General features: G+C 33.9%; 3 protein-coding genes across 3 annotated transcripts; 2 read left to right on the forward strand and 1 right to left on the reverse strand.

Moving 5' to 3' along the window:
- The first annotated feature begins 1,249 nt into the window (after window positions 1-1,249).
- LOC145563634 (uncharacterized) lies at window positions 1,250-2,208 on the forward strand. The gene has a single exon (XM_081624070.1). The coding sequence runs from the start codon at window positions 1,430-1,432 to the stop codon at window positions 1,970-1,972; it is 543 nt and encodes a 180-aa protein (XP_081480196.1). The 5' UTR covers window positions 1,250-1,429; the 3' UTR covers window positions 1,973-2,208.
- Window positions 2,209-3,508: 1,300 nt separating this feature from the next.
- On the forward strand, window positions 3,509-4,301 carry LOC145563635 (putative calcium-binding protein CML15). Its single transcript, XM_081624071.1, has one exon. The coding sequence runs from the start codon at window positions 3,732-3,734 to the stop codon at window positions 4,227-4,229; it is 498 nt and encodes a 165-aa protein (XP_081480197.1). The 5' UTR covers window positions 3,509-3,731; the 3' UTR covers window positions 4,230-4,301.
- A 2,172-nt stretch (window positions 4,302-6,473) lies between these two features.
- On the reverse strand, window positions 6,474-14,013 carry LOC145562274 (putative phospholipid-transporting ATPase 9). The gene is made up of 11 exons (XM_081622496.1): window positions 12,212-14,013; window positions 10,422-11,800; window positions 9,917-10,027; window positions 9,476-9,752; window positions 9,275-9,363; window positions 9,086-9,194; window positions 8,367-8,576; window positions 8,143-8,268; window positions 7,927-8,025; window positions 7,628-7,819; window positions 6,474-7,409 (listed from the first exon to the last, which is right to left on the reverse strand). Exons 1-11 carry the CDS (start codon window positions 12,608-12,610, stop codon window positions 6,786-6,788), a joined length of 3,615 nt encoding a protein of 1,204 aa, XP_081478622.1. The 5' UTR covers window positions 12,611-14,013; the 3' UTR covers window positions 6,474-6,785.
- Window positions 14,014-27,247: the final 13,234 nt, after the last annotated feature.

A 27,247-nucleotide genomic window follows, 5' to 3' on the forward strand; every position in this document is an offset into this window, starting at 1 on the left:
TTTCTGAAGTCTCTTGTTCGATCTATATTTTGGTAATTGTACCTCTTGCTTAAGGATGCAATAAATTGGTGCGCAAGGTCAAGCCACCTTGATAATATATAGCACATGTATAAGTTCAGTAGCTCAGTGATTTGGCTAACTTCATTCCATTTTTCTATAAATTAGATTAGAGGATAAGAAAATAAAGATATGTAGCAAGATTTTTGTCATGTGCTTGCATAAGTATTCAGAAATCTATGGCTTGCAATCCTGTATAAGCTAAGCAAAAGATTTGATGCTGTAACATGAAGATCGCAGCATATGAAGGTTACTTGAAAGAGCAAAAATTTATGAATGAGCTTAAGTTTTACAATTAATACTCGAATTCTGGGGTGTTAAAAAGATTTATACCGAGGAGAGGGAAACTTATGGATTAGCCCAAGATTTATACTAAGGAGAAGGTCCATCCTAAAAGGGGGTAATCCAGGAATGTAAGGGAAAATCCCTCCTAAAATTTGTTGGGTGAGATTTGACTTCTGGCCTCAGGCCTGAAAATCGGAGAACTAGTCAACTACTCTAGTCTCCTATCTCATCGCCTTTGACTCTAGTACATGACATATATTTGAACCTCAATTGAGCAGTGTATGGCTAATACCATCCATGAACCATCAAGAGAATTGACCATCAACATCTAGTAAAGGACGTTGAGAATATGTGGGTCAAAATAAGTTTTTTTTTTTTTTACACTTCTATATTTAGTTTATGATAGAAGAACTAAGACTAAAGAAAATGTCTTATAAGGTAGGTTATTTTTCAATTTGTCTAACATAAATTCGTTACAAAAAACTAATATACTCCATATACTAGGTACTTCCTGACAAATTTTCCTACCAAGTATCGTTCCTCGAGTATAGTTACGCATAATTTATTTATTTATCTTAAAGGGAGGATGGGAAGAAGTTGGTTATACCTGGAAGACAAGCCATTGTCACATGTAGGCTACTGATAAAGAAAGTTACCTGGAAGTGGACCTCCTTAAGTAGACATGAAGGAACATCAAATTGACATCTCCTTTTGATTCTTCTTGTTTTTTTGTGATTTGCCAACCTCATTTTAATTTCCATTTGCTAAGTTTTTTTGTCTCCAAACTCGAATTCTTTCGACAAATTATAAACCATATGTTTTGTCTATGAAATACTAACTTCAAAGTTATCCTTTTTTTTTTTTTCAAAAAAAAAAAAAACTTTATTAAAGAGAAGTTTTATTATATTCTCCTTTGCTTGCTTCACCCTTGTTCACAATGCTCTCCTTACAAGAGAAAGGAACATACAACTCTACAAGCAACAATTTCTTGTTCTCTTCTTTTATAATAATAATCCCTTTTTCCTTTCATGATCACAACATCTCCTTGCTTGATCCCTCGATAGCTAGCTACCTATAGCGCGATTCCATGGAGGATTGTAACATGGTTATCTCTGATTGTATCATCATATCATGTTGTTGTCAATGCTTGCTTCTACAACTTGTAATCTTCGTGTTTATACAACTCCCTCGTCGTGTGGCTCGTAAGACTAAGGAGTATGCAAAAAGGAAGCTAAGGAAGAGGAGAAAGAAGAAACAAGGTGATCATCAAGAAATGGTAGAGGAAAAACAAAAGGCGGTATATGGGGACGAGTTTGTAGGGTTAGATGATGATGACAAAAGTGGAAAGTCAATGTCTTTGAGAATTCTTGAATTAGAAAGTATTGCAATGAATGAGTTGCATAATTGGGGGAGTTGTAATGAAGAAGTTGATAAGGTGTTAGGAGAGTTGGCTTTAAAAGGAGAATTTGGATTTGGTAGTTTTTGGGGAAGAAATTCTGAAATTCAAACAAGAAAAAGTAGTAATTGTTATTGTAAATGTAATAGGAGATTGACAAAAGAAGATGAATTAGATTTTGGTAGTCACGTTGTAAAGTTTCATTTGATTGAAGTAATTGAATCTTTTGATTAACAACCTATAATTGTTATTTTTTATGATTATTAATTATATAATTTCAAAAGTCGAATATTGTAATGAATGACTTAGTCATCAATTAATTATTGATGCATTAGGTTTGGACTTCCAACTATTTTAAAGTTATATATGGATATTTTAGTTATAAAAAGTGTATATAGTTTTTAGATTCTTGTTTAGTGTATTTTGTAATATAAAAGGTAGGATTTAGTGGATAAAGTTGTGTTTTCTTAATTATAATAAGAGGGGTTTGTACTTGGAATTGAAGGTGGGATAGCATAGATTGATTTAAGAAAGGCAAGCCTAATCATAGTAATAATATTAGTATTATCGACTTTTTCTCTTTTCTCTTTTCTCTCTCCTCTCTCCTCTCTCCTCTCTCCTCTCTTCTCTCTCTTCTAGGGTTTTAATTTTCTTGGCCGTTTAGGCCAAAAATAGTCTAATTTCTTCGGAAATTAGATTATTTTCGACCCTTTTTCTTTAATTCAATTTAGTTTTTTGTTTTGGTTTGTTTGTTTTGTTTTGTTCTCTCCATTTGTGAGAGTCTATCCCAATTTTCTGGGTTTTTCTCAATTTTCTGAGATTTTGATTCTCATCCATGGATGGGAATTTTATTTTTAGGGTTCTTATAATAATTGGGAAGGTAATTTGGATTCTTATGGGTCTGGGATTTGTCATCAACCGGTCGATCAAAACATCAGCGCAGATTGCGGAGGTCTCAACTTGGAAAGATGCAAAGACATCGAAAATCATTGCTCGCGTCAAGCTTGAAGCGGTGGAGTATGAGTTATGCCAAATATGCAAATTAGTTATGATTTTGATTGTAAAAGTTATGATATTTTCTTTGAATCTGTGGTTTATAGATCTTTATTATTATAGATGTCGTATGGCTATTATTTAATGGTATTATTACTTCCTGTTCAAAAAAAAAAAAAAAAAAAAAAAGCAAGCCTAATCCTTGTAAAGGATATTCTTCGTCATTTTATAAGTATTGGGCCAAGACCTGGGCCAGGCCCAAACACATATATAATAATAATAAAAAATGGCTAAATACATATAAAAAAATACCCAAAAAAAAAAAAAAAACAATCATTTTGTAAATTCATTGCCTAGCTTGGAGAAGTCATTAAGTGAAAACAGAAAATACTTTTTTAAAAAAAATTAACAGAAAAAGTGATATTACCTTGTTACAATACCAATTTCACAATGAAAAAACATGATTATGTGAGGTATAATTACCATTCAAACCTCTTCTCCAAAAATACAACATCCAAATTCACTAATCAATAAATAAAAACATCCAAATTTCCATCAAATTACAGCAAAAATTTGGTCATAAAACTCCTAGAAATTTGGCAAATGAACGACAACAATTTCAAGTTAAAAAAAAACTATTTTACAATTCCTAAATTTACAAACCAAAATCACAATCAATTCTTTGACTTACATCCTCATGAAAGACCATAACATTATACATGCTCCACATTTCCCCCACTTGCTTCCCTTTTGATCATTCAAACAATTAAACCCCCCAACCAATTTAGACCATTTCAACCCCAATTCAATTCAACTCCTTTTACACCCTTTAATTTCTTATCCAAAAATTTCTTCAATCATAATTATATAACCAAAAACCAAATTGTTATGGCGAAAAAATAAGCCATCGCCATAACAATTTGAACAAATAAAAGGAATTGTTAGACGTCGCCCTGAAAGGCTGAAATACAACCCGTGTTAAATCCCACAAAAAAAAAAAATGGATACCTTCAACCCCGAACAAATAAAACAACTAAAACACATATTTGAACGATTCGACATGGACTCGGATGGGAGCATAACGCAGCTAGAACTAGCTGCGTTGTTACGCTCCCTAGGGGTGAAACACACGGGTGATCAAATATACGCGTTGTTAACATCCATGGACTCGAATGGTAATGGTTACATTGAATTCGACGAGCTAGCACAGGCCTTATTACCTGAGCTAAACAACCATGATATAATGATCAACCAAGAACAGTTATTAGATGTTTTTCGGCTGTTTGACCGCGATGGGAACGGGTTCATCACGGCAGCCGAGCTAGCGGGATCAATGGCTAAGATGGGTCATCCTTTGACGTACAAAGAATTGGGTGAAATGATGAAGGAAGCTGATACAAATGGAGATGGTGTTATTAGTTTTAATGAGTTTGCTAGTATTATGGGTCGATCTGCTGCTGATATGTTTGGCCTTAATATTACTTGTCCTGTTTCTTAGATGTTACAATCAAATTTACTACGATTTTGTAATTCTCAATGATATAAGTATATAAATCATGTTTATATTCTTGGGTGGTTGTTAGTTATTGGAATGTGTTGATCAAAATTGTTGGGATTTACTTGGTTTAACATTTACATTGTTTTTTTTTTTGTTTTGTTTTTTTTTTTTTTTTTTATGATTTGATTGAGGAATTCTGGTTTTTGTAAATTTGGTGAATGCAGGTTTCTTGTAAATTTGTAACTAAACTCAATGATTTGTTTAATGTTTGTGAATCTTGTAGTTTATCCAAAGGGCTAGCGTATGCGTTACTTTTTCTGTAGTCATTGTCCTTGGATGTTCAATGATTGATTATTAGCTTTCTCTAATTCCATTCCTCGGAATTGTTGTATGCCTTAATCGAGAATTTGTGTCCTCGGAATTATTGTATGGTTTTGGACCAATACTACTAGTCTTTTTATCATCCTCTTTTTCCTTAATTGGAATCATTGTATGGTTTTGGACCAATATTATGAGTGTTTTATCCCTGTAATGATCAATAACCATGATCCACAAGACCGCAACACGTTAAACAATATATAGCCATTTAGCCACCTTAATTATCAAGGTTCAAGTATTGATTTAATAACCCAATTAAATCTAGTATGCAAAGAATTATTTCTCTGTTTTAGTGTTCTTAGTGTAGCTATAAGAAGATTATAATCATGCTGTAAATTCTTATCTGGGTGTCTTTGATTTTGCTTAGTGATGAGTTTAACAATTACAAATTTACAATTAGACCCTAATATGTTCATATTAATTCTATTTTCGGATTAAATAAGTTTATGAAAATTAAGTTCAGATCACGGGTAACAATGGTTAACCAATTTCAATTTTCAACTAAATCAATTTCAAATGAATTCAAATATGTGAAAATCAATGGATAGAACGCACACTTAATTTACACCCTCTGGAGTTTTCCATCATGTGTTCCATAGGACTCCAACCAACCCCATGGTTCAGAATCAGAAATATCTCTTGATTAACATTAACATTTTTACAATCATTATGGCCCATTCAAGGCCCCCAAACAAAATGAATGGCCTTTCCCACATTGATGGATGATGTTTATGGTATCCATCTCCATTGTTGTCATGTGCTTGTATAGTTTAGGAGACTTGGCAAAGGGTATCTAAGTGTTTGGTACCACCGTACCATAATTTATTCCTCTATAAATTTTAGGTAAATATATTTGGAGACTTATCAAACTTGTTTCCCCCTCCCCCCCCCCCCCCCCCCCCCCATTTTTTTAAGGTAAGGAGAAATACCCTGACTGTACCTCAATCCTCATGGTTTTTTTGAATCGGTATTTGCGGGTAAGACACTTTCAGAGTGAGAGGGAAGGGTAAGGGATCCCCACTTCTAAAGTGTCACTAGTGGGGATTGAATCCCCTACCTCAAGGTTAGAAGGTGACAATCTTACCTAGGGGTGTTCATAAATCGATCCGGACCGAACCACCTCGGACTGACCCCAGACCGGACCGAACCGAATAAATTCGGTCCAGTCCTCGGGTTTGGAAATTTATTTTCCGGTCGGTCTTGGACCGGACCGATTTTGATTAAAAATATACGTGAAACCTTAAATAATGGTTAAGATTATCCTGAATAAGCTTAGAAAACTTTAATGTTATGAGCTTTTTTGTACTAAACATACAAAAAAGACTTTAAATTATAGTTTTTCCTTTACTTTTTTCGAGTTTTCCATAAAATTATTAAAAATTTAGAATTCTTTTAAAAAAAAAATTTAATTAGTCCAAAGCGGTCCGATCCGAGTTTTGGACCGGTTCTTTCGGTCCAGTCCAGGTTCGGTCCCAGCTTAATAGGTCTGGTTTTTGATTCTTAAAATTTTAATTTTCGTCCGATCTTGGACCGATGAACAGCCCTAATTTTACCACTAAACCAAGCTTAGCTTGGCATCAAACTTGTTTCCTTACCTGAATCATGTTGCAATATCAAATACTCTGTAATAGTCGTAGTTTAGAGCTTAAAAGTAACCACATGTGCACAACGTATAATGTAGTACATGTACATCTCAAGTCTTTACGAGTTTTTGACTAGCACAAATCGATCCGGCGGGGACTATCGAATGAACATCAATGAGCTATGATGATGCTAAGCTAACTTGTAACTTTTGATGGACTTTCTAATGATATTGTAAGTTGCTTAACACTTAACAGTCATCTATGACAAGAAGCCTTATAAATATGTAGTAGAATAAAACATCTTTTTTTTTTTTTTCTCTATATATAAGAACACTGGATTTCTGTACAAAGTTCTACACAATTATGAGCTATAACCAAAGAATATTAGCAGTTCCTGATGAAAAGATAACGCGAATGTACATATTCTAGCCTCTTAATTCTGCCCTATCTGACACATATGATACAGGTTGAGTATACTTTTTCTGTACAAATCATCTTCAAAGTGATAACGACGACAAAATTCAGGCCGAAAAATTGACCTTAGTCCCCTCCAAGTTCTGAGGAGTTCTTCTCTAATGATTCTATACAAATGTCATCAGCTTTTACTTTTCCGTCTATCCTTCTTTCTGGCTGCTGCACGGGCAGTATAGCCCACAGTTTGTGGCCGTATTGATCTTTGCCTGACCATATGGCAGTACTCGGGGTCTTCGGTTTGACCCTCGAGTCTTAGCCATTGGATCATTTGATGGTACATGGGCACAAACCTCATCTGTATAGCGGAGTAAGTAAAATAGGGGAGTAAAGCTGAGATCACCACAAAAAATGTCAGGAGCCAAAATTTGGGTGCTGGAGCAAGTGACTCAATGAAAACCTGATATCCTGTAGTTGAAAAGTTGGGATTCATTGAGCCATAAATCAAGAGGAAGATATACCAAAGAGCAATTGAACCCCAGATGACTATATGTTGTATTAGTGTAAAGTAGCAAATGAAAAGCGCCATTTGACAGTTGACCACCCAGACAGCACATGTGTACATTGTTGCTCCAAAGATTTGAAAGTCTACCGGCCTCCCGTCATTACTGTAAGCCTGATTGTACATGGCTTCCTTGCAGAAGAAGAAGATGATTATACCACTGATCATTCCATTAACCATCCAGCTGAGAATACGCAACCAACTGAAGAGGACATTTTGAACACCTTCTTGATATAGTAAAGAGAACTGCCACAGGAACATTCATAGAGAAAAGTGTGAGATGAACAGAGCATTCATGATTTATTTAGTTATCCCTCTATCCTTAAATAACGCAAAGTACTAATAAGTAAGATTTTATTCAGGTTCATTGTTAAAGATTTGCATTTAAAAAAGAAAAAAAAGCACTACAATTTTGTAATGATAAAATCTTTAAATTAATGGTGAGATTAGAACAATAAATCTACCTTGAGACAGAAACGTGCAGAAACATCTTGGTCAAAGACTCCCAAAGCAATTGCAGGAAGCGATGTGAAGAATACATTGAATGTTGACAAAAACCAGTCATTATATGCTGGTTGGCCAGAGAATGACGCATATGCCTCAAACAAGAAAACTGTGACTCCAAAAGTTACGTTCTTGTAGAAGAAATAACAGATCTGCCGAGGAAAAAAAAAAGGTGTCAACAAATTATCACTTGAAATTACCAAAATGATGTTGAAATTAAACTAATTTAAATGGAACTATAGTTTCTAGTAGACAATACCATTGAGGTTATTCTTCTATAACACCAATGACCATGGACAAGCAACAAACGCTCCAAAAATCGAAATTGTGCAATAGCAATATCACTGGACATTACAGCCTGGCAAAAAAGAAAGGGTAAGACATCATGCAAGAAAAGACTAAATGAGTGTTTCAAGGGGGAACACTAAAACAAAAAGACAAATCAGACAATTCCCAAGGCATGCTGTGTATATACCTGCATTCCTTCAACACCACTGATCCCAATTCCTATGTCAGCTTCTTGAAGCATTCCCACATCATTAGCTCCATCACCAATGGCCAATGTTGTTCTATTCGTACCATTTTTCACGAGTCTTGTGACCTGTGAATATCCATCATGATTCAGAAAACATGACAAGGGAACATGGAAATAAGAAAAGTTTTTGGAACCATGAGAAATAAGTAGTCATGTGAACTCACCAATGCCTTCTGCTTGGGTGATGAGCGGCAGCAAATAACTGAGGCACAGCCAATAGCAAGCTCTAGAAATAAATTCTTCATATCATCCTCTAGAGCATATGCGAGAGATTTCCCATCAATAATCAAAGCATAGGCCTCAGAAGTTGAGCCAGATGCATCAAGTTGAGTTTTAGCAGTAGTAATTTGCTTGAGCACGGTTTCTCTGGATGCCTACAATGTTTGAATCATCACATTAGATATTACAGTGTGAAAATAATACTTTCCAGCATGTAATTGCAAGAAGGCGGGGAAGCACAAGATTATAGGAGGCCATGTGGTGAGGAGCTATATAATTGGCAATATATCCCTTAAAGTAATAGCTAACAGTGACAGAGTGGCAGTTGTGACACTAATTCTTTTGTAACGAAGACAGGTAGCATTGCTACAAAGACTAAAGAATTTCTTCGGAGAGTTAGTTTCTGGCATCAGCATAATCACTCTAGGCCTAACTGAGAAATTCCTCCCATTAGAAGAATGTTCATGATATATTAATCTGAGTGCATTGCAAATACCAAAGAAGCAGCAGTAAACTGGACAGCGAAATAATTACTTCCTGGGCCATAAGAGTTTTTCAAAGGCCACGTATGTCTAAAAGGTCAGGATGGTGGTTGTTTAGATGGTTTGCAGAACTTTTTGTTTTATTTCATTGTGCATTAGTACTAAAATATTTAGCAACTCACCTTAGTGATGGCATCCTTGTCACCCAACTTCTCCAATGTTTTGATTTCTGGGGTCTCTACACTAATTAGTATTTGCTTCATTCCCTGTCTCAGCAAGCTACAAGCAAACCTGAAGTTTCCATAAACTAAAGTTAGAAATGGACTAGGATTCAAAGCCAGTGTGGATAGCAGTAGGACCAAAAACTATACCCAATATTAATAGCTGTCTCCATCTTATCCCCAGTCAAGACCCATATCTTTATTCCTGCTTGGGCAAGTTTGTCAATGCATTCTGGAACCTATACACAGATTACATGCAAAGATTAGATAAGTTCGACATCACTTTAACAATGGTTTATTTTTCTGAGCTTAATTTCCCTATAAAAGAACAAGCAAAGATCCAAATCCTACCCCACGCTGAAGTTTATCCTCAACAGCAGTTGCACCAAGAAGAATCAAATCTTTTTCAATTGACTCAGCCACTTGCTCAACTAGTGATTCCTGATCTGCACTAACAGCATTCCTAGCAGCGTTAAAGTTTTCATTGAACTCTCTGTACTCTTCATCATCTATTTCCCGGTAGGCAAGTATTAAAGTCCTCAGTCCTGCATCAGCATATTCATTTACATGGTCTCTGGTCTGCTCCTCAAAGTGGCTGCCATGCCTGGCTAGTCGTGGAAACATAACACTGCATAGGATGAAAAGGAAATTATAAAACACCCGCCAGAAAAAATATATATTATAAAAGTTGTTACGAATAAAGCAAAGATTGTCATAGTAAAATTAGAGTACAATTTATACACATGGAAAAGAGGAAAAGGGGCTGAGTAAGAAAAGGTGGTTTAAACAAACCTGTCAGCACCCTTGCAGAGTAGAATTTTTTTCCCTTCCTCAGTTTCGACAATCACTGACATTCTTTTTCTAGTGCTATTGAACTCCAAGATACTTAGGACTTTGAACTCCCTGCATAACGGCAATACATGTTAAGAAAGAAGGACATAGTGTAAACATTGGTTTGAATTGTACTGTTCACAAAATGTCAAAGACTACATAACTAAAATTGCTGTTTTCAAATATCGGAATATGGAGCTTGTACACTATGCAAAATCAGCACGCATAATGGTGAATATCTTAGTCTCTAGCTTACTTCAGTTTTAACTTTTAAGCATCTTGAGGATGAAACTTAAAATCTTGAAGTTGTTACAGGAACAATGAAATTAGGTAAATTAAAAATCATATATTCAATTTTCTAAGCTGGACAAAACTCATACAGAATATATTTTGACTTATGCAAAGGATTAGTATATGTATGCAATAACATAAACAAAAGAGAACAATGTAATTGTTATTTACTAACCTGTCAATTATTTCTCCAGTAACAGGATCCAACTCATTCAATGAAACATTGGTCTGAGTCCTTTTGTGGAACTCGAAACCAAGTTCTCTAGCCGCAATAACAAAAGCTGCCTCATCGGGTGATTCTGCTTCATAGGAAACTTTGCCAGTTTCTTCATCTACTTCTGGAATCACTGTATGGCAAACAGCCAGTAGTTGAAAGAACATCTGAATAACATGTGAATTTGGCTCGTTTACCCAGTTGCCGTTCATAACCCTTTCATCCTTGAAATTGAACCCTTTAACACCAGAATTTGCCTCAGCAAATTCCTCCTCAATTTCATCATGATCATTAACAATAGACTGTAAACCATTCATCAATCCATTGGATAAAGGTGAACCTTTTCTTTTGGCCATAGCCCTCTCAACCTCTGTAATACCACGACCATAAGCTGTCCCTGCAATTGAACACTTAATGAACTCCATAGAATTGCATGTCAAAGTGCCTGTCTTATCAGAAAGTATTGTATCAACTTGACCAAGCTCCTCATTTAAGTTTGAGGTACGGGCATGAGCTGGCTTGTCAGTTTCTTCGTGATACATTAGAATATCTTGGTTGATAAAACGACTTTGGAGAACTTTCACTATCTCTATAGACACATACAAGGAGATAGGGATCAAATAACTGTACAACATAAGGCCGGTGAGGAAGTGTAAAAACGCTGAGAGTGGAGCTCTATTGGCATCGAAGTAAATTGTTGGGTGAGCATTCGGTCTAAGGTACCACCTCTTTACTACACCATCTTTCAGGTCATCGTTGGTAGTAACACCAAACACAACAGATCCAACAAAAGACATCAAAAATAACATGAAGAATAGGAAGTATATAATCTTATCCATTTTCCTCTCAACCCTGCTTCGCTTAGAAGGTGGGTCAGTGGCATTCTGCATAACCTTGGTGTCATGACCAGTAAACACCACAACACCATAAATATAATCTGTATTCCGAAGTTTTGAGTCTCTCAGGAGAAGTTGTTGGGGGCTGAGTGGAAATTGTTGTTCCTCATAATCCATAGTTCCAACAAAAGTATACAAATTGGCATTAGGGTCTTCACATCTAACAGTAGCTTTAAATTCCTTGAAACTGGAGTCCTCATGCAAAGATGTAGTAACTTCAAGCGCTTGTTTCAATTTCAAGTTTGTCTCCCCGTCGAGATTCATGGTTTCGACATAACAGACTGCATCCTCATAACTAGATGAAAGCAAAAGGATATCAGCTGGAAAGAACCCATCTTTCTCAACTTTCACCACATCCCCAACCTTAAGATAACTCGATTCCGACTCCTTAAACTCCCCATCTCCAAAATGCACTTGTACTTTTCTCTTATTCACCTCTACATCCTGAATAAATTATTAAATCTATATCATACACTGGTTGACAATTCAAAATCCAGCTATTAAGCTCAATAATTTTAAAAATTCAATTAGCATCCAATGCACCCCACCCTGTAACAGTCAGAAACTCAGCACTTGCTCAATCAACAACTAAATTCCAAAAATCGATCGAATTTAAAGACAAACATAATCATCAAAACATACTTTTGAACTTAATCACATGCCATTTACAGCCACATAAAGTTAGGTTGGATTATTAAATTTTCAACAATGCAAGCCACATTTAGCAAACAAAAATCTCACCAAACAATAATTACTTCTACAGTTCTACATTCAATAACATAAACTCAAACAATGATCATGAGAAATTAAACCACCATTTTTAGCTAAATTAGAGATAGAAATAGGATCAAATACCTGCTGATTTCGCCGCCAATCCTCGATGGCCTCCTTCAACATACTCACACCAATAACAAACACCAATGGTGCAATAGCACTAACAGCTGAATAAGGTGCAAGAGGAGTAAAAGCCAAGATTCCAGTTACCAGGAAAAAGAAATTGGCAACTCTCCTAAATTGCTCAAACAAAGATTTGGGTATAAAAGTTGCAAGTGTATACTTTGTTGTTCTAACATAATTATCTGGGTAATCTCTAATTGAAGACTCAAAACTATTTGGCTCATTACAATATACAACCCTTGAAAAACCAGGACCTCCAATTTGTGAAATATCATCTTCTTGAAAAGATGCTTTTCCACAATGAAAAGAATAGATCTTGCTAAAATTCAACCTCCTTCTTCTCCTTCCATGAACCATTTTTATTGACTAAAAATGGCTCAAATCTTGTAAGAAAGGTGGGATCTTTGGCAACAATTTTCACTCAATCTTGTAAAAAGATGAGTTTTTTTTGGGATTTTTTGGGTTTTTTCTTCCAACTTCAACAAGAACACAACCCAAAGTGTAAATTATGGGAGAGTACCCAAGAAATTAATTAAATGCAACTAACTACCAAATTGTATGAACAAAACCCAATAAATACCTGACCCCAGAAAAAGCTCTAAACCCCAGTAAAAAAATAATTTGACAAAATTATTTCTTCCTTCCAACAGCAACTTGAAAATGAAAATAGTGTTATGATTCTCAATAACCCGACCCAAAAACTCGTACGTCGCACGGGCTTAAATCTAAGTACACTCCCTTCACTTGTGTAGACAATAAATTAATCCAGTGGTTGCACCAAGCAGTAAAAAAATATATGAAAATTTTCCAGCTGTATTGTAGAAATACACAACTATTAACAAACCTCAAACACACAAGAAAATCTCACAAGATATTGAGTAATCTCTGCAAAAGTGCAATAATACCCAGAAAGATAATTAATCACCTTATATAAAGATATTAAGAATATGAAAAAATAAAATAAATTTATGATGAAGAAGATGAAGAGAAAATTAGTTGCACATTCAGCAAAATAAATATAAGGTGATAAAATAGGGAGAAAATTATTTATGTTGAATTTTCAGGGCATTTTAAGATTTTTTTTTTTTTTTCTTCGACCAAAGAAGGCAGCTTTGAATGAAGACTTGAATCATCTCTCTCCTTCGTTTGACTTTCCACCCTTTTGTAATCTAACACGCATTTGCCCGATTTTTTTGATCTATAATTTAAAACCCATTTAAATTAAAATTAAAAAGAACCCAGAAAATGAAAATGTAATAATAAAAATTCAAGATTTTCAACTACCATCAACAACCCCACAAAGGAAATTTAAGACCTTTATATAAAATAAAATAAAATAGAATATTCTAAAAGGGAATAGTATAGTATAATCGTATAATATATAGTTTTTTTTTATAGAATATATAAATTCAACAAAAGGGGATGATTGAAGATGACTGCAATTGATTTGATTTGGGAATCGCGGGAAAATTAAACCCAATTAAATAAAAATAAAATAATAATTCTAGACTGGGTTAAAAAAGAAGAAGATGAAGAAATTGTTAATGGTGGGCGTAAAATTAATTTGTTGGTTTCAGGGGTTTTTTCTGTGAATCTTCTTCTTGTGATTTGTGTGACTGACTTTTTTGTTTCTGTTGTTTCGCTGAATCTTAGAGGAAAAGACATGTGAAGAACTCTTTACTGAGATTAATAATTAAAATTGATAGATTTACTCTTGTGGTAAAATTAATTTTCTATCTTTTTTACTTTATTTAGTGGAGTGATGAGAATAAATTTTCAAAAACAAAAAAATTACAAAATAAAAAATAAAAAAGTTGAATTGATGTGTCATGTGTGTGATTTGTTGTGTTGTGTTGTGTCTTTGATTCAATTTTGCATTATTAGGGATATTTTTAGCTCCCTAATTCACTATTGAGGTAATTAATTTTTGTACATTTTAGGGTGCCAAAATGAAAAGAAAAATAAAAAAAAACTGTGTGATCTAATTAGTTGGTTAATTTGCTAGTCAACTAATACAAATTGCGAGAGCTATTAGTTAATTTTTAGCCGAGGTGAATAGCTAGAACCTTAGGGAGATTGATAATGTAATAAGGAGTTGATGTTAATCCAGCATGATAACACGATTGTGTGATATGAACAGGAAACAATATAGGCGTGTTGGTGTTAAAATTCTTATCTTGTTAATTCAAATGAGGTAACTTGAGTGTAGATATACGGAGTAATAAATTGATCGAATTAGTGTTAAAATTTTCAATCTGAAAGTGACATCGCATATAACATTAACTTAGAAGTTATTATCTTTTTCTTTGTTCGTTAAATTTATCTTAGTCCTTTGAATTAAAATTGATTTTATATTCATTGAATACTTGCTGATATTTTTGTAAAAACTTTTTTTCAATCTAAAATTAATTTATTTGTAGGGTAAAAGGTGTGTTGTCTTTTTTTATTATTGAACAAAATTGGATTGTAAGACTAATGTTAGGAAATAGACCTACAAAAACCAACAACGTTAAATCGTTTAAAAGATATAACACGTACCACTTTATTTATTTCTATCTTTTATTCTTTCCTAACTAGATAATATTTGCAATTAGGAAACTAGATGGGGTTTAGGTATGTAATTATTCTAGGGTTATTTAGGATTTTGGGAGGAAGAAGTAAAACATCCTAATTGATGTGGATTTTCTACGTTAGGCTACAAAAGAAGGTTGAGGCTTACTATAAAATTATGATGGTTTATTGAGGATGAAAAATTATCAAGAGGGCTAAAATAATAATATTTGATGGGACGAAGAAACACTCCTTACCCCATTGTTATTGCTTTAAGACTTGTGTGTTGTTTAAGCCTTTATAGATATTGTGCTTACCTTGTTTTAAAGCACCCCCCACCAAACCAAAATCCCTCAAAAGACGCTTTCATCTCGTCGGTTTCGCTTGTGCCCGCTTTGAAGTATCGGCCGTCACAAGGCCGACTCCGCATTCGTTGTTGACGAGTGCTTCTTTGAGATACCCTTGGTCCGTGTTGCTGTGTGTTCACGAACCTCTTCCGCTCTAGGCTTGCGTCTTTGTTGCCAATAGACAAGAGCGCGCCGCACGATCCGATGTCAGAACTTCGAACCGTGACAGTTGGTATCAAATTTCCTCATAAACATGGTAATTTTTTTTTTTATAATTATCATATTTTGCTATTTTGTTCTATATTGTGTTTGAGGTTGCAAACCGTTCCATGTGCACGTATTTCATTATAACTAATAACTTCATACACTTAATTTTTTTTAAAAAAAAATGGTATCTTCATAGTTTTTTTTTTAGTGTTTATAGAGCCACGAGAGTGAGTGATGAGAATCAATTTCAGAATCACCTAGAACCGGGAGGGGGAGCTCTAACCACCTTAGCTATTCCTCATATCTTCATAGCTAAACTTTAATTTAATACTTTTAATCAAAATAGTGAAATACTTATTTTGAGTGTCTATTTAGGACATGTTCTCTCATAAACAATTCATTTCAGTTCAATTTAGTTCAACTCTAAATCAGTTTAGTTTAATTTAGTTCAGCTCACTTTAATTTAGTAAATTAGAATAAGCCCTTAAGTAGAGCAGAAGCTAAGTTTTTATGGGGCTACATTTCATATAATTCAATTTTTATTAAACAAACCAAGTTGAGAATGGAATTACTCGTTCTTAATTAGACTAGATTTAAAAAAAGAAAAAAAAAATCGAATAAAGCGGATCAATTCAAATGTCAATCATGTAAACAACTTACAACTAGCCACCACATTGTGCCATTGACTTCTTAAATTGTATCTTAAATTTCAAGTTTAAATAGTAAACCCACATTTATTTATAGAAAAAATTACAAGCTCATCAATATTTTACTCATTACTAAAAATAAAAGATTAAAAAATAGAGCAAATGTAAAAATGTGATTTAATTTCATGAGTTAAGTTAAATTGACTGGAAACCTGTTGAGGTGGTACTAAATTAGTGAATAAAATGACAAGTTGTTGAACTAATTTTAATAAAAAAAAAGTGAGTAATTAATAAAAGAACAAGAGTAACGCCGTCATGGAGGGCATAATAAGGGAAGAGCCGAAGAGGTGAGTAATTAGCGCAACCGGTGAGATCGGTCAAATGTCTTTGGTGTCTTACGTAATCCCATGCGTTTCTAAGGAGGCTTATATAAGCTACGGAGTAATTATCAATTATTAAACTAACTTATTTTAATCTAATAAACTTTTTAGACGTAATTTAGTCGCTTCACTCAACTATATATTAAAGAATTCATCCGTACAATATTATTTTTAATTAGTAGAAAATATCTACATGTTTGAGTTTGAACCAAAGAATTTTAAGGTATTAAGAATGTGAGATTGTGATCGAGATTCTTTGATTGTTTTTGTGGGCTTTGTTTGACAATAAGCAATAAGAGATGAATGATTAGCGGATTGAACTAGCTGTTAGCTGATTGTATTATTTGATTAGCTAGTTTGTTGTATTGATTGTGTTGTGTAAAAGTGTTTTGGTAAATGTTTATTAGATTTTAGACTTTTACATTAATTGAGTGAAATGATCACCTACAAAATGTTACCATAATACAAAGTTTAGTTGAAGGAAAAGTTTTGGAATTTCAATACATGTATGTACTAAATTTGACTAAACGTGGATTTGAATAGTCATTTAGCTAATACATTAAAAAAAAAAAAAAAAAAAAAAAAAAAAAAAAAAAAAAAAAAAAAAACAACCTGTTTACAAACCAAATTATACTACGTATAAGATAGATTTGTAAGTACCTTCAAACTTCTCTTTCAACAAAACATTATCACAATAGGTTTAGACTAGTCAAACCTCTCTTTTTGACCCAAATTATTTCAATCAAAAATTTAAGAATCCATACTTTCTTAAAAGTTTATATTTTTTAAATTTTGATCTAATTATTATTATTATTATTATTATTATTATTATTATTATTATTTGATATGACTTTTCAAATAAAATATACTAGATGAAACCCGTCCGTGCACGGTTTATTTGTATTTTTAAAATAAATAAATATTTTTTTGTATTTATGTGATAAAATTTGTTATTTTATTCGTCGTATGTGGTATATTATTTAATATTTTTATTTTAAAATAATTATGAATTTCCTTTTATTCGTTATATATTTTTAAAAAATTCTAATTGCAAAAGATAATATATTATATTTAATTAATTTATACTTTAAAATCACATTCGCTAATTTTACTTCTGTGCATTTGAATTATTTAAATCTAAAAGAATTTACAAATCTCTTATTTGATTGGCTATCAATAAAATTTATAATCCTACATGGCGCGACAAGAAAATATATAACCCTTAGGGGCTGTTCACATTTACTGAATTGAGCTGAATTGAACTGATTGGAGTTGAACTGAACTGAACTTATTAGAGCTGAACTGAACTGAACCGAGCTGAGTTGAGCTAAAATGAATATTTTATGAGAAAAGTTAGGAGCTGAACTGAATTGATTGGAGCTGAATTGAATTGAAACTGAACTGTACTGTACTGAACCGAACTGAAATTAAGCTGAAGTGAACAGGCCCTAACTTGATCGATACATTCTTAAAATAGCAAAAAAGGCTTTAATATTCTCTTCTATTTCATGCATCCCAAAATGTTGTGCCCCTGTATTTTCAACTTTTTCATATAAATTACCTATAGTTTAATTTTTACCTTTCTCAATCCAAGGCCTCATGTAAATTATGGTGTGGAATATTGTTAGATTTGTGGTGATTTGTATTTTCCTAATATAATATTCAAAGAAAAATTAAAATTTTTATTATAAAACTGGAGATATTATTGATCAAAGTTATGTCTAGAAAGCCGTCAAAACACAAATGAGAAGAAATAAAAAAGAAAGGAGGGAACATTTAAAATAAGGTACAAAAGCACCAAATGTTTAAGCAAATTACACACTCTCTTCACTACCATTAATTTCCTTCCAAAATAACCAAAAAAAAAAGATACAGACATGAGACATCACGTACTATATTTTGGGATGACAAAAGTAGTATGTATAATTTTTTTTATTATTATTATTTTTTATCGAGTCATAAAAAGTAGTGATGTAGATGAGATTTTTAAGTCAAATGGACATATACTGATATAAATATATCAACTTTTTGGTGCAACGGGCCACACCGTATGGCAGAGATTAGTCGAGTTAATTGGTCAGGAGTTACTTAAAGGGTTTGGACAGGGGTTACTCGAGGGGTTTACTAAGTCAAGGGTTACTTAAGGGGTTATTCGGTCAGGGGTTACTCGAGTTACACGGTTAGGGGTTATTTAATAAGTTTGGTCAGGGGTTGCTCGAGTAATTCGGTCAGGGGTTGCTCGAATAATTCGGTCAGGGGTTGCTCGAATAATTCGGTCAGGGGTTACTTAGCTTGAGGGGTTACTCGGATTTGAGTTACTTGAGGGACTCGATCAGGGGTAACCTCGTTTAAGGGTTACTTGATCAGGAGTAACTCAAGTAATCCCTAACCCCAGACCGAGTAAATCGATTAATTCCTACACCGAGTAACTGAAGTAATCCCAACCGCACGGTACAGCAAGCTGTATACGAAAAATGGCCATATAAATATTGTCACCAATTAGGAACATTTTCTTTTTTTTAACAATATTTTTCAAATAGATTGTCAGTATTCGGCATTCCGGCATTCCCTATAATAACTACGAAATTGGTACAACATTCTGAAACAAGAAACTTTAATCCAATTATATATTGAAATATTTCCTTGGTGCACCTACTACAAAAACAATACTCCGTATTAGAAAAGATGGGTATGTATGATAATATACATATAAAAAGAATAAAAATAGCATCAGAATCTAATCATCATAGATAAAAGATTTATAAAAACCAATAAAAAAAAAATACATAATGAATTAATGATAGAGTGTTAGAGTTGTCTGTCCGGGATATTGTAATCTAAAATTAATTTATTAGGTTATCTACGGTCATAAATTTGCTGCTCGTAATATTTTACTCAATCATCAATCATGTGGTAGAGTGATTAGATTAATTGCGAGTTTATATTTGTCTCTTCTAGAAGAATCATTCTTGGATTTGTCTGAAGGAATTAAAATTTGTATACATTGCTATCTTTATAATTTATAGTGTGTTTTTTTCACCTGATTTTTACTAATCTGAACTTATCTTGAATTTATTTGAACTTAACTGAATTTATAAATTTATCTTAACTTATTCAAACTTAATTTAGTTATAATTTGAGCTCGAGTAACCTTTATCTAAACTTATTTTTCCTGAACTAACTTATTTAAACTTTAATTGAACTTTTTAACTTAATTGAACTTATATCAACTTATTAGATTTGAAATAAGTAAAAATAAGGTGAACAGAACATGTCCTTATTCATCAAGTTAACTCGGAATTAGAATTAGGACCATAAAATTAAAGCAGATTTATTGTGTATGATATATATATGTGGAACTTCTACAATATTAATCTTCAGCCTGTTTTTTCCCCCTACTTTTCTTTCTTAGGCCTTGTTTAGCAATTGGCTGCTGGCTGTTGGCTGTTGGCCGTCGGCTGGTTTAATTTGACTAGCTAGTTGTATTGGCTTTTTTGTTGGCTGTTTTGACTTTTTATTAGTCTAAAAACTGTTTGGTAAAATTGGTTGTTGGATGTTATTAGTAACTTAGGTAGCCAAAAGCTACTTCAAGTAACTTTTTCATTTTGGCTTAAAAGCCAGCTTTTCAGCTGGCTGAAAAAGCCATTTACCAAACACAAATTTTAGATGTTTGACCAAATGAAAAAGCCAAAACCCAAAAGCCAATCAAAAAGCCAATGAAAAGCCATTTACCAAACAAGCCTTTATTCTTATTTAATCAATATACAAAATATTATTTTTACTAGGGCGGTTACCACGTACAGGTGGCGCGCTATAGCTAGTTATTCTTTTAGCTCGACCTTGAACCACAAATTTAGTTGTTGACAATTAATGAAATATGTAAACAATATTCTTTGCGGCATAAATTTCCACTCATTATTTTATAAGTGGCCTCTTTTGATAAACATGTTTATCTATATTGATAATAGGATGGTGAAGGCAATGAGTAGAGCATTGATTTTTTTTTTTTTTTTTTTTACCTGGTTCACCCTTTTGGGTTAATCTGGATTCGGGAATCAGTTATAAGTGGTTAGATTCCAGTCCCCTCCCAATTGTTATTGCGGAGGATCGAATACGGGTCCTCTCTACCAAGTCTAGTCCCAATCACCACTACACGAGTCCTAATGAGTAGAGTATTGTGTATACGCCTTCATCATCACATTTGCAATTGATTTATAATTAATAGTAAAAAATATACATTTGTATGAGATTTTATGAGTATAAAATGCATATCAATAAAAACTTTCAAATTATTGATTCTACGTTGTTAGTAATCAAACACATTAATGATTAAAATGATGCATTGATGAATGACATATAATAAGTCACAAACCAAATCGATAGCGGTTACCAAACACACAAGTACACAAAGAAAGAGGTTTGGGTGTTTCCACCTTAGACAAATCAAAGAGTTGGTTATCGCTACCATTGATGGGGCTTTAACAAAAATTTTGTACATATAATGGTACAACCTGATTAGATACAAATCATGTACGTGTCACGTAAAATGTTGTTGCTGGCCTAATAATTTCAACAATTCATGTTCTAGAATCCTTTGACCAATCATTATATCCCACATCACATGCTTCATACTTTCACATGCTTTCTCTTTCCCTATTCATCTTCATCACTTTTATTTTCTCCTTTTATTTTCTTTTATTTATCTTTATTTATTTATTTTTATCAACGTTACGTACTAAATTTCTTTTTACCTTCTTTATTTTTTCTGAAGTCAATTAATTGGTGTCATAAAACGTGATTCATGGGGTAATAAAGTAGTACGACTGTACGAGTAATGCATTATTGCATGCATGCAAAGCTCTTTATGTTAGTGTTACGGAGTTACTCGTGTTACTTATTAGATTAATTTAGAAAAAGTTAAATAAATAAATGGTACTCGTATTAAATAGAAGGAAAAATTAGAAAAAATAATCCCAACTTTCATCAATTTTGGTTTCGATTATTCTGGAATTATCCAAACTTGGGGGGTCTTCTTTTTCTTCAATCCCAAATACTAGTTACCGGTTGAATGGGTTAAATTTTTTTTTTTGTTTAAGTGACACGTGTCGTGATTTAATTGGTTAAAATCCAAAACAAAAAAACCACCTATTTCAAAACCCAGCCAGATCGGCAACCCGCCCAGCCAGCCACCCCCTCGCTGGACCGCCGTCTCTCCCCCACCAATAAAGTCGCCGCTCCGGCGCCCTCTCAAAACTATCGCCCCCCTCCCCAAAACCCCTACGCAATCTCTAATAAAACCCCTCCCTGAAACCCCAACCCCAACCACCAATAAAATCCCTTCTAATTTCGGCCACCAGCCAAACCCCAAAAACCACAGGCTGATGCTATTAGCCATCCCCCTGCGCCGCTGATTCCCCTCCTTTCTGCCGGTTTCCCTTCCCTATGCGTTGGTGTTGCGATCCCCCAACCTCCCTCCTTATCTCCCTTTCCCGTTTTCTGGCAACCACTCCTTCCCTTGAAATCTTTTTCTCCACTCGAAAACCCCTTAAAACCACCTCCCCTATTGTCGAAAATCACCAAAAACTCATCCCCCACCATCGAAAACTCTAGCCGCTAGGGTTTCAAGGTGGTGGGAGGAGCAATTTGGGATTTTTGGCAGTGGGGAGGGGTTTCATTGGTGGTTATGTGGGGGTATGGGAGGGGGTTTCGAGGAGCGGGGAAAACGTCGGTCCGACAATCCTATGTGGCAGGGGGAGATGCGGCGGTTCTGTGTGGGAGGGGAGACGCCACGACGTACGGCTGGTGGGGGAAGGAGCGGCGAAGGCGGCATACGACTAGTGGGGGAAGGGGAGGCTGCTGGTTTTCCCTTTTTTTTTAGTTTTTTTGTATTTGTTTTTTTTAAAAGTTTTTGACCAATCAGGACTTGACACGTGTCAAGTGACCTGATATAATAGGTCATTGACCGGTTTGGGATTGAAGAAAAAGAGGAACCTCCAAAGTTCGGATTATTCTGGAATAATCCAAAGTTGGGATTATTGAAACAAAATCGATGAAAGTTGGGATTATTATTTCTAATTTTTCCTAAATAGAATTGATGAACAATTATTTCCAAGGCAAAGGGATCTTATAGTATATACATGGAATAATCGCAATTTACTGGCACGCAGTTAGAAAAATGGTAGATTTCTTTTACTCAAATGCAAAATTACAAATTTACAATGAGCTATGGCACAAGTTTAATCACTGACATGAACTTGTCTACCACATAATTAAATTCACATCAATCTGGACTATAGTTATACTCACTAACATAAATTAAACTTATTAAATTAATCATTAAACGCAAACATAGTTCACGTTATGAATTTAAGTGTCTTATATAACTATTTATGTTTTGCACCAAAAAATGACTATTTATGATACTGAGTTTTATAATGACCAAGATATAATGTCAATCTAACTATAAAGACATGTTCATGTTAAATTGTTAATGGTTGCAATTGAGTTATAGTTCATATCCATGATGGGTGTAATTATTCCCCAAAAAAGAAAAAAGAAAAAAGAATAAAGAAAAAAACCCTAAAACTTGCCATTGATAACATATGAATGATTGATACATAAATCCTAAGGTTACGTATATAAAAAGTTAAAATATAAGACAATAAATGAAATAAAACATTAATTACATCGATCGATGCATGATTTTGTCATACTTTCTAGCTAAATTAATACAATTAATTAAGTAATTTAATAGACCTCTGTCAAAAAATAATAAATAAGAACGATAGACCTCCACAATATAATCTTGATACAACGCGTGGTAATGTGGTATGTATTGGGGCTTAATTAATACGAAGTATATATGGATCATCGCTTACATGAACCAATGTCATTATATTATTTAATATGGGTATGTTATTAAATTTTGAAATTGAAATATTGGACACTTTAGTTTGGTTTATAATAACATCATTCGACACTACTTCTTTTGTAATTATACTCGTAGTTGTAATTGAATTTAAAAATTGTATCGATCTGAATTGATAATCGTATACTACGTGTATTGATTTGGGTGACCTATGTTTGGATCAAATACTGAATAAGGTTTTTGAAAAGCCCTAATACGTATCTCAGACCCTCGAAATTATTGAAGGTGCATTGGCAAATGGTAATACACAAAGCTATTGAGTTATCCATACAAAAGGTGAAAAGGAGTAGCACAATTATCCTACTATAAAATGTGTGCCAAAAAACAGTGATAAATAAAGGTCCCTATGAAATTGCTTTTGCTTTAAGTAGTCTATTTCGAAGAAGAAGAAGAAAAAGAAAAAAAAAAAAAAAATCTAAACATGGAGGAGTAAGATATTTGTGTTCCATTCTTATATTGCTATTTTTTTATTTTTACTAATTCTAGATTAAAATCATTCTTGTCTTTTATTACATATTATTGTTTATGAGAAAAGGATAACTCAAGTAGTTAAAACTCCCCTCTTAATTAGAGGTGATCTTAAGATCAATTCTCATCATCACCCGCCCTTGTGACTATCTAAACACTGAAAAAACATACTACTCAGTATTGTTTATCACTTAATATTGTGTAATTGCATTGACTCTGATTTTTAAGCTATTGCAAAAGTAAAGAATATTATATAGTCGTTACATAATAAGAACAACTTTGAAAAAATAAAATTAAGGAATCTAGAACAATTTTACCCGTGCATGCGTGACGACGCAAGCATACATTTTAAGTTTCCCGGAATCCCGGTGATGAGATATTCGGATCCAAATTGGACCAATTCACACGTTGTTTGTGGCTCAAGTTTTCTACTTTTTCTACTACCTCCGTTTCAAGTTTTTTGCAACTTTTACCAAAAATGTCTGCTACACATTTTTTGCAACTTTCCAAAATTTTCCATTTTTAGTAAAGTTTTTTTAAATAAATTTACTAAAATACCCTTACTAAAATTTTCAAAAATTCAATTAGTTACTTAAAACAAAACTTAATTAATCTAAATATTTCCACCAAATCTAATTAATTCCCCCAACCAAATTAATCTGAATATTTTAGTTCATTGAATAATATTCATAATTCATCTATCATCGAATCTTTCCAGAAAAATCAAACCCAATTCTTGAACTTCTTCTTCTTCAATTCCCCATTTTCTTTCTCTACCCTTCAATCTGACCCCTTCTCTTTCTCCCATGAAGACAAACCACCGCACCATTGCGGTGGTGAAGATTTACCCATGGACAATGATGACCGAAAGTTCGCGGTTATGGTGGTGGTCGAACCACCAAATTCAAACGAATTTAATTAAGGCGATATGGGTTGGTGGGTATTTCGATGAGGGTTGGTGTCGGTGGTGGTTTGAGTAAGTGGTTTGAGTTAGTGTGGTGGTTCTGGGTTTGGTTTTTGGTTTTGTGTGGTATGGTTGCAGCGGGGTTGGTTTCGGGTTTGTGTGGGTGTGTGTGTGGTGGCTACGGGATGAGTTTTAGGTTTTGGGTTTGAGCGCTAGTGGATGTGTGGTGGTTGGGCGGAGTCCGTGAGGCTAGTGTTGGTGGCTGATACTAGGCGGTGCGTCAAGGTGGTGGTGCGTCGAGGTGGTGATGCGTGTGGCTGGTGTTATGGAAGGTGGTAAATTAATTTATCCCCAATTTCTCTCTCCTTCCTTAATCACATGTCCCTCCCTTTTCTTAATCTCCATTTCTCATTTTTTGCCTAGGAGTCCGTGTCGACTCCAAAGTTGCAAAAAACTTGAAACGGAGGTAGTAGATTATTCTTTTTTCTTTTTGTTAAAAAGATTTGATCATTAATCAGTACACTAGCATTAGTATTATTAATTAAATAATAAAATAATGTGTTATAATTAAGGTTGATGAAATTGACCTGTAATAAGATAATTGAAGGTTCCAATCATGGTCAATATAGTCTAATATTTGATTATATAGTTTGTCTAGTTGTCAAAATGTCAACTAGTTCCTGCTGCAAATAATGTTTACCGATATCATACTCTGCCTTGAATTTTTATCTTGACCAATGACCATCTTTGCTAAGTCATATTAGCTCTGAAAATAATTAATGTAATTCCTCATAAATTATAAAATTATAATTCTAGAATAAAAAAGTCTATGCTCTAATAAAGAATTTTTCTACACATGCCCAACTTATATATAGATTAGTCCGTAATGCGAAGTACAAGGAATTTTGCTAGCATGTAAAAGCCTCTAGAAGAAACACAATTATTCAAAGACCATGGTACATATATTGAAAAATAATTAGAAATATAAAATGTTTGTTTATAATTCCACTCTAATAATTTGCTACTCAGTATAACTCAAATATAATTAAGCAAGTTTAATTATTAAGTTACCATATATCCAAAGTGGTAATAAGCTTCATTTCTAAACTTATGTTTTTCTTCAACGGTTTTCATTTATTTTGAAATATGGTACAAACAAAGCTAAGCGAGCTACCAGGTGAGCTGACCATTGTGCTCGCTCATGTCACAAATTTTAATAATTATTATTATGCACAACCCATGGCCCATTGGCGTGTCGTGTATCGACGAGCTTATGATAGACTCGGGTCATGTCAAAATTTCTTGATACCTTAAATGGATTATAGTCATGAAAAATGTTGCCATACCATAACTCATATTTGAGTAACTCCGGGCATGCAAACCTTCACATGCAAACACAAATGCTGAAAATGAAGCACTTAATATAGAATCATCTTGCGTGCGTAGGCTGCGCGAAAAACTGTGTGCAACATCTAAGCTTGCATGCAACCTTTGGTTCTCTTGTGCCCTGATTTAAGGTTTTACATCTTTGTGGCATGATTTATATAATGTTTTAAATTTTAGTTTCTCCATATGGCGACTACAAGGAATTTACTCGGGGAGCAATTTAGGGTTGTTTGTTTAGGGTTCCACGATCTATTTAATATTCCAATCAAGACCGTGGTTAGGTGATCATTTATATTGAAGCCTCAAAGCCGTCATGCCACATTAATTAGAGATTCCTTGTATATTCAGAGCTGGGCATCGTGTTGTGCCGGGTTGCCGCGGGCCGTACCAGGAGGTGGGTCGTCCCGTTCCATGCCACCAAATGGCACACCCCAGCCCACGGTACGGCACGACCCACGTGCCTGACGGGCCGGTTTGTGCCAGCCCATTATTTTTATTATTAATTAAATAATTTTATTATTAATTAATTAATTTTAATAATTTTATTATTATTATTATTAAGTATTATATTTCTTTTTATTAATTTTATTATTATGGGTCGTGCTGGCGGTTCGTGCCCGGCTCGTATCAAGTTTTTTATTTTTTGTTCACGGCACGGCCCACAGCCCACCCCTCGTGCCTCGTGCCATATTGGGCTTTACCGTCCCGTGCTTGGCCGTCCGCGGGCCAGCCCGGCCCATCCCATGTCCAGCTCTATATATTCATCATGTTCTTTCTCCGCTATGGCGATTTGAATTCCTCACTTGTGGATTAGGTCTAGTTGGCTAACCAATTCCATGTAAACCCTTTTGTGTCAGTGTGTTTAGTTTTGTATTTCTTAATTTATTGCCTTCACAACTTTTATATTCATTGATCATTATTACTTCACTCTAATCAAATACAACATCACCTATATCTCAACTAAAAAGGTATGAAGAAAATGAGATATGTGAATGGCATGAATTTGCATTACACGGGTAGTGACTAGTGAGTAATGACAAATCGACAATAGGTTTTTCAATTCTTACAAATTTACTGAAAACTTCAATATCATTATGAAATCTTCCTTATGAAAGACGATGATTGTTGAAGTTTGCAACTTTAATAAATTTCATTACAATGATTTATTAAGAGATAA

Source organism: Chenopodium album, chromosome 10 (genome assembly GCF_948465745.1).
Source record: "Chenopodium album chromosome 10, dcCheAlbu1.1, whole genome shotgun sequence".
In the NCBI taxonomy this organism is placed as follows: Eukaryota; Viridiplantae; Streptophyta; class Magnoliopsida; order Caryophyllales; family Amaranthaceae; genus Chenopodium; species Chenopodium album.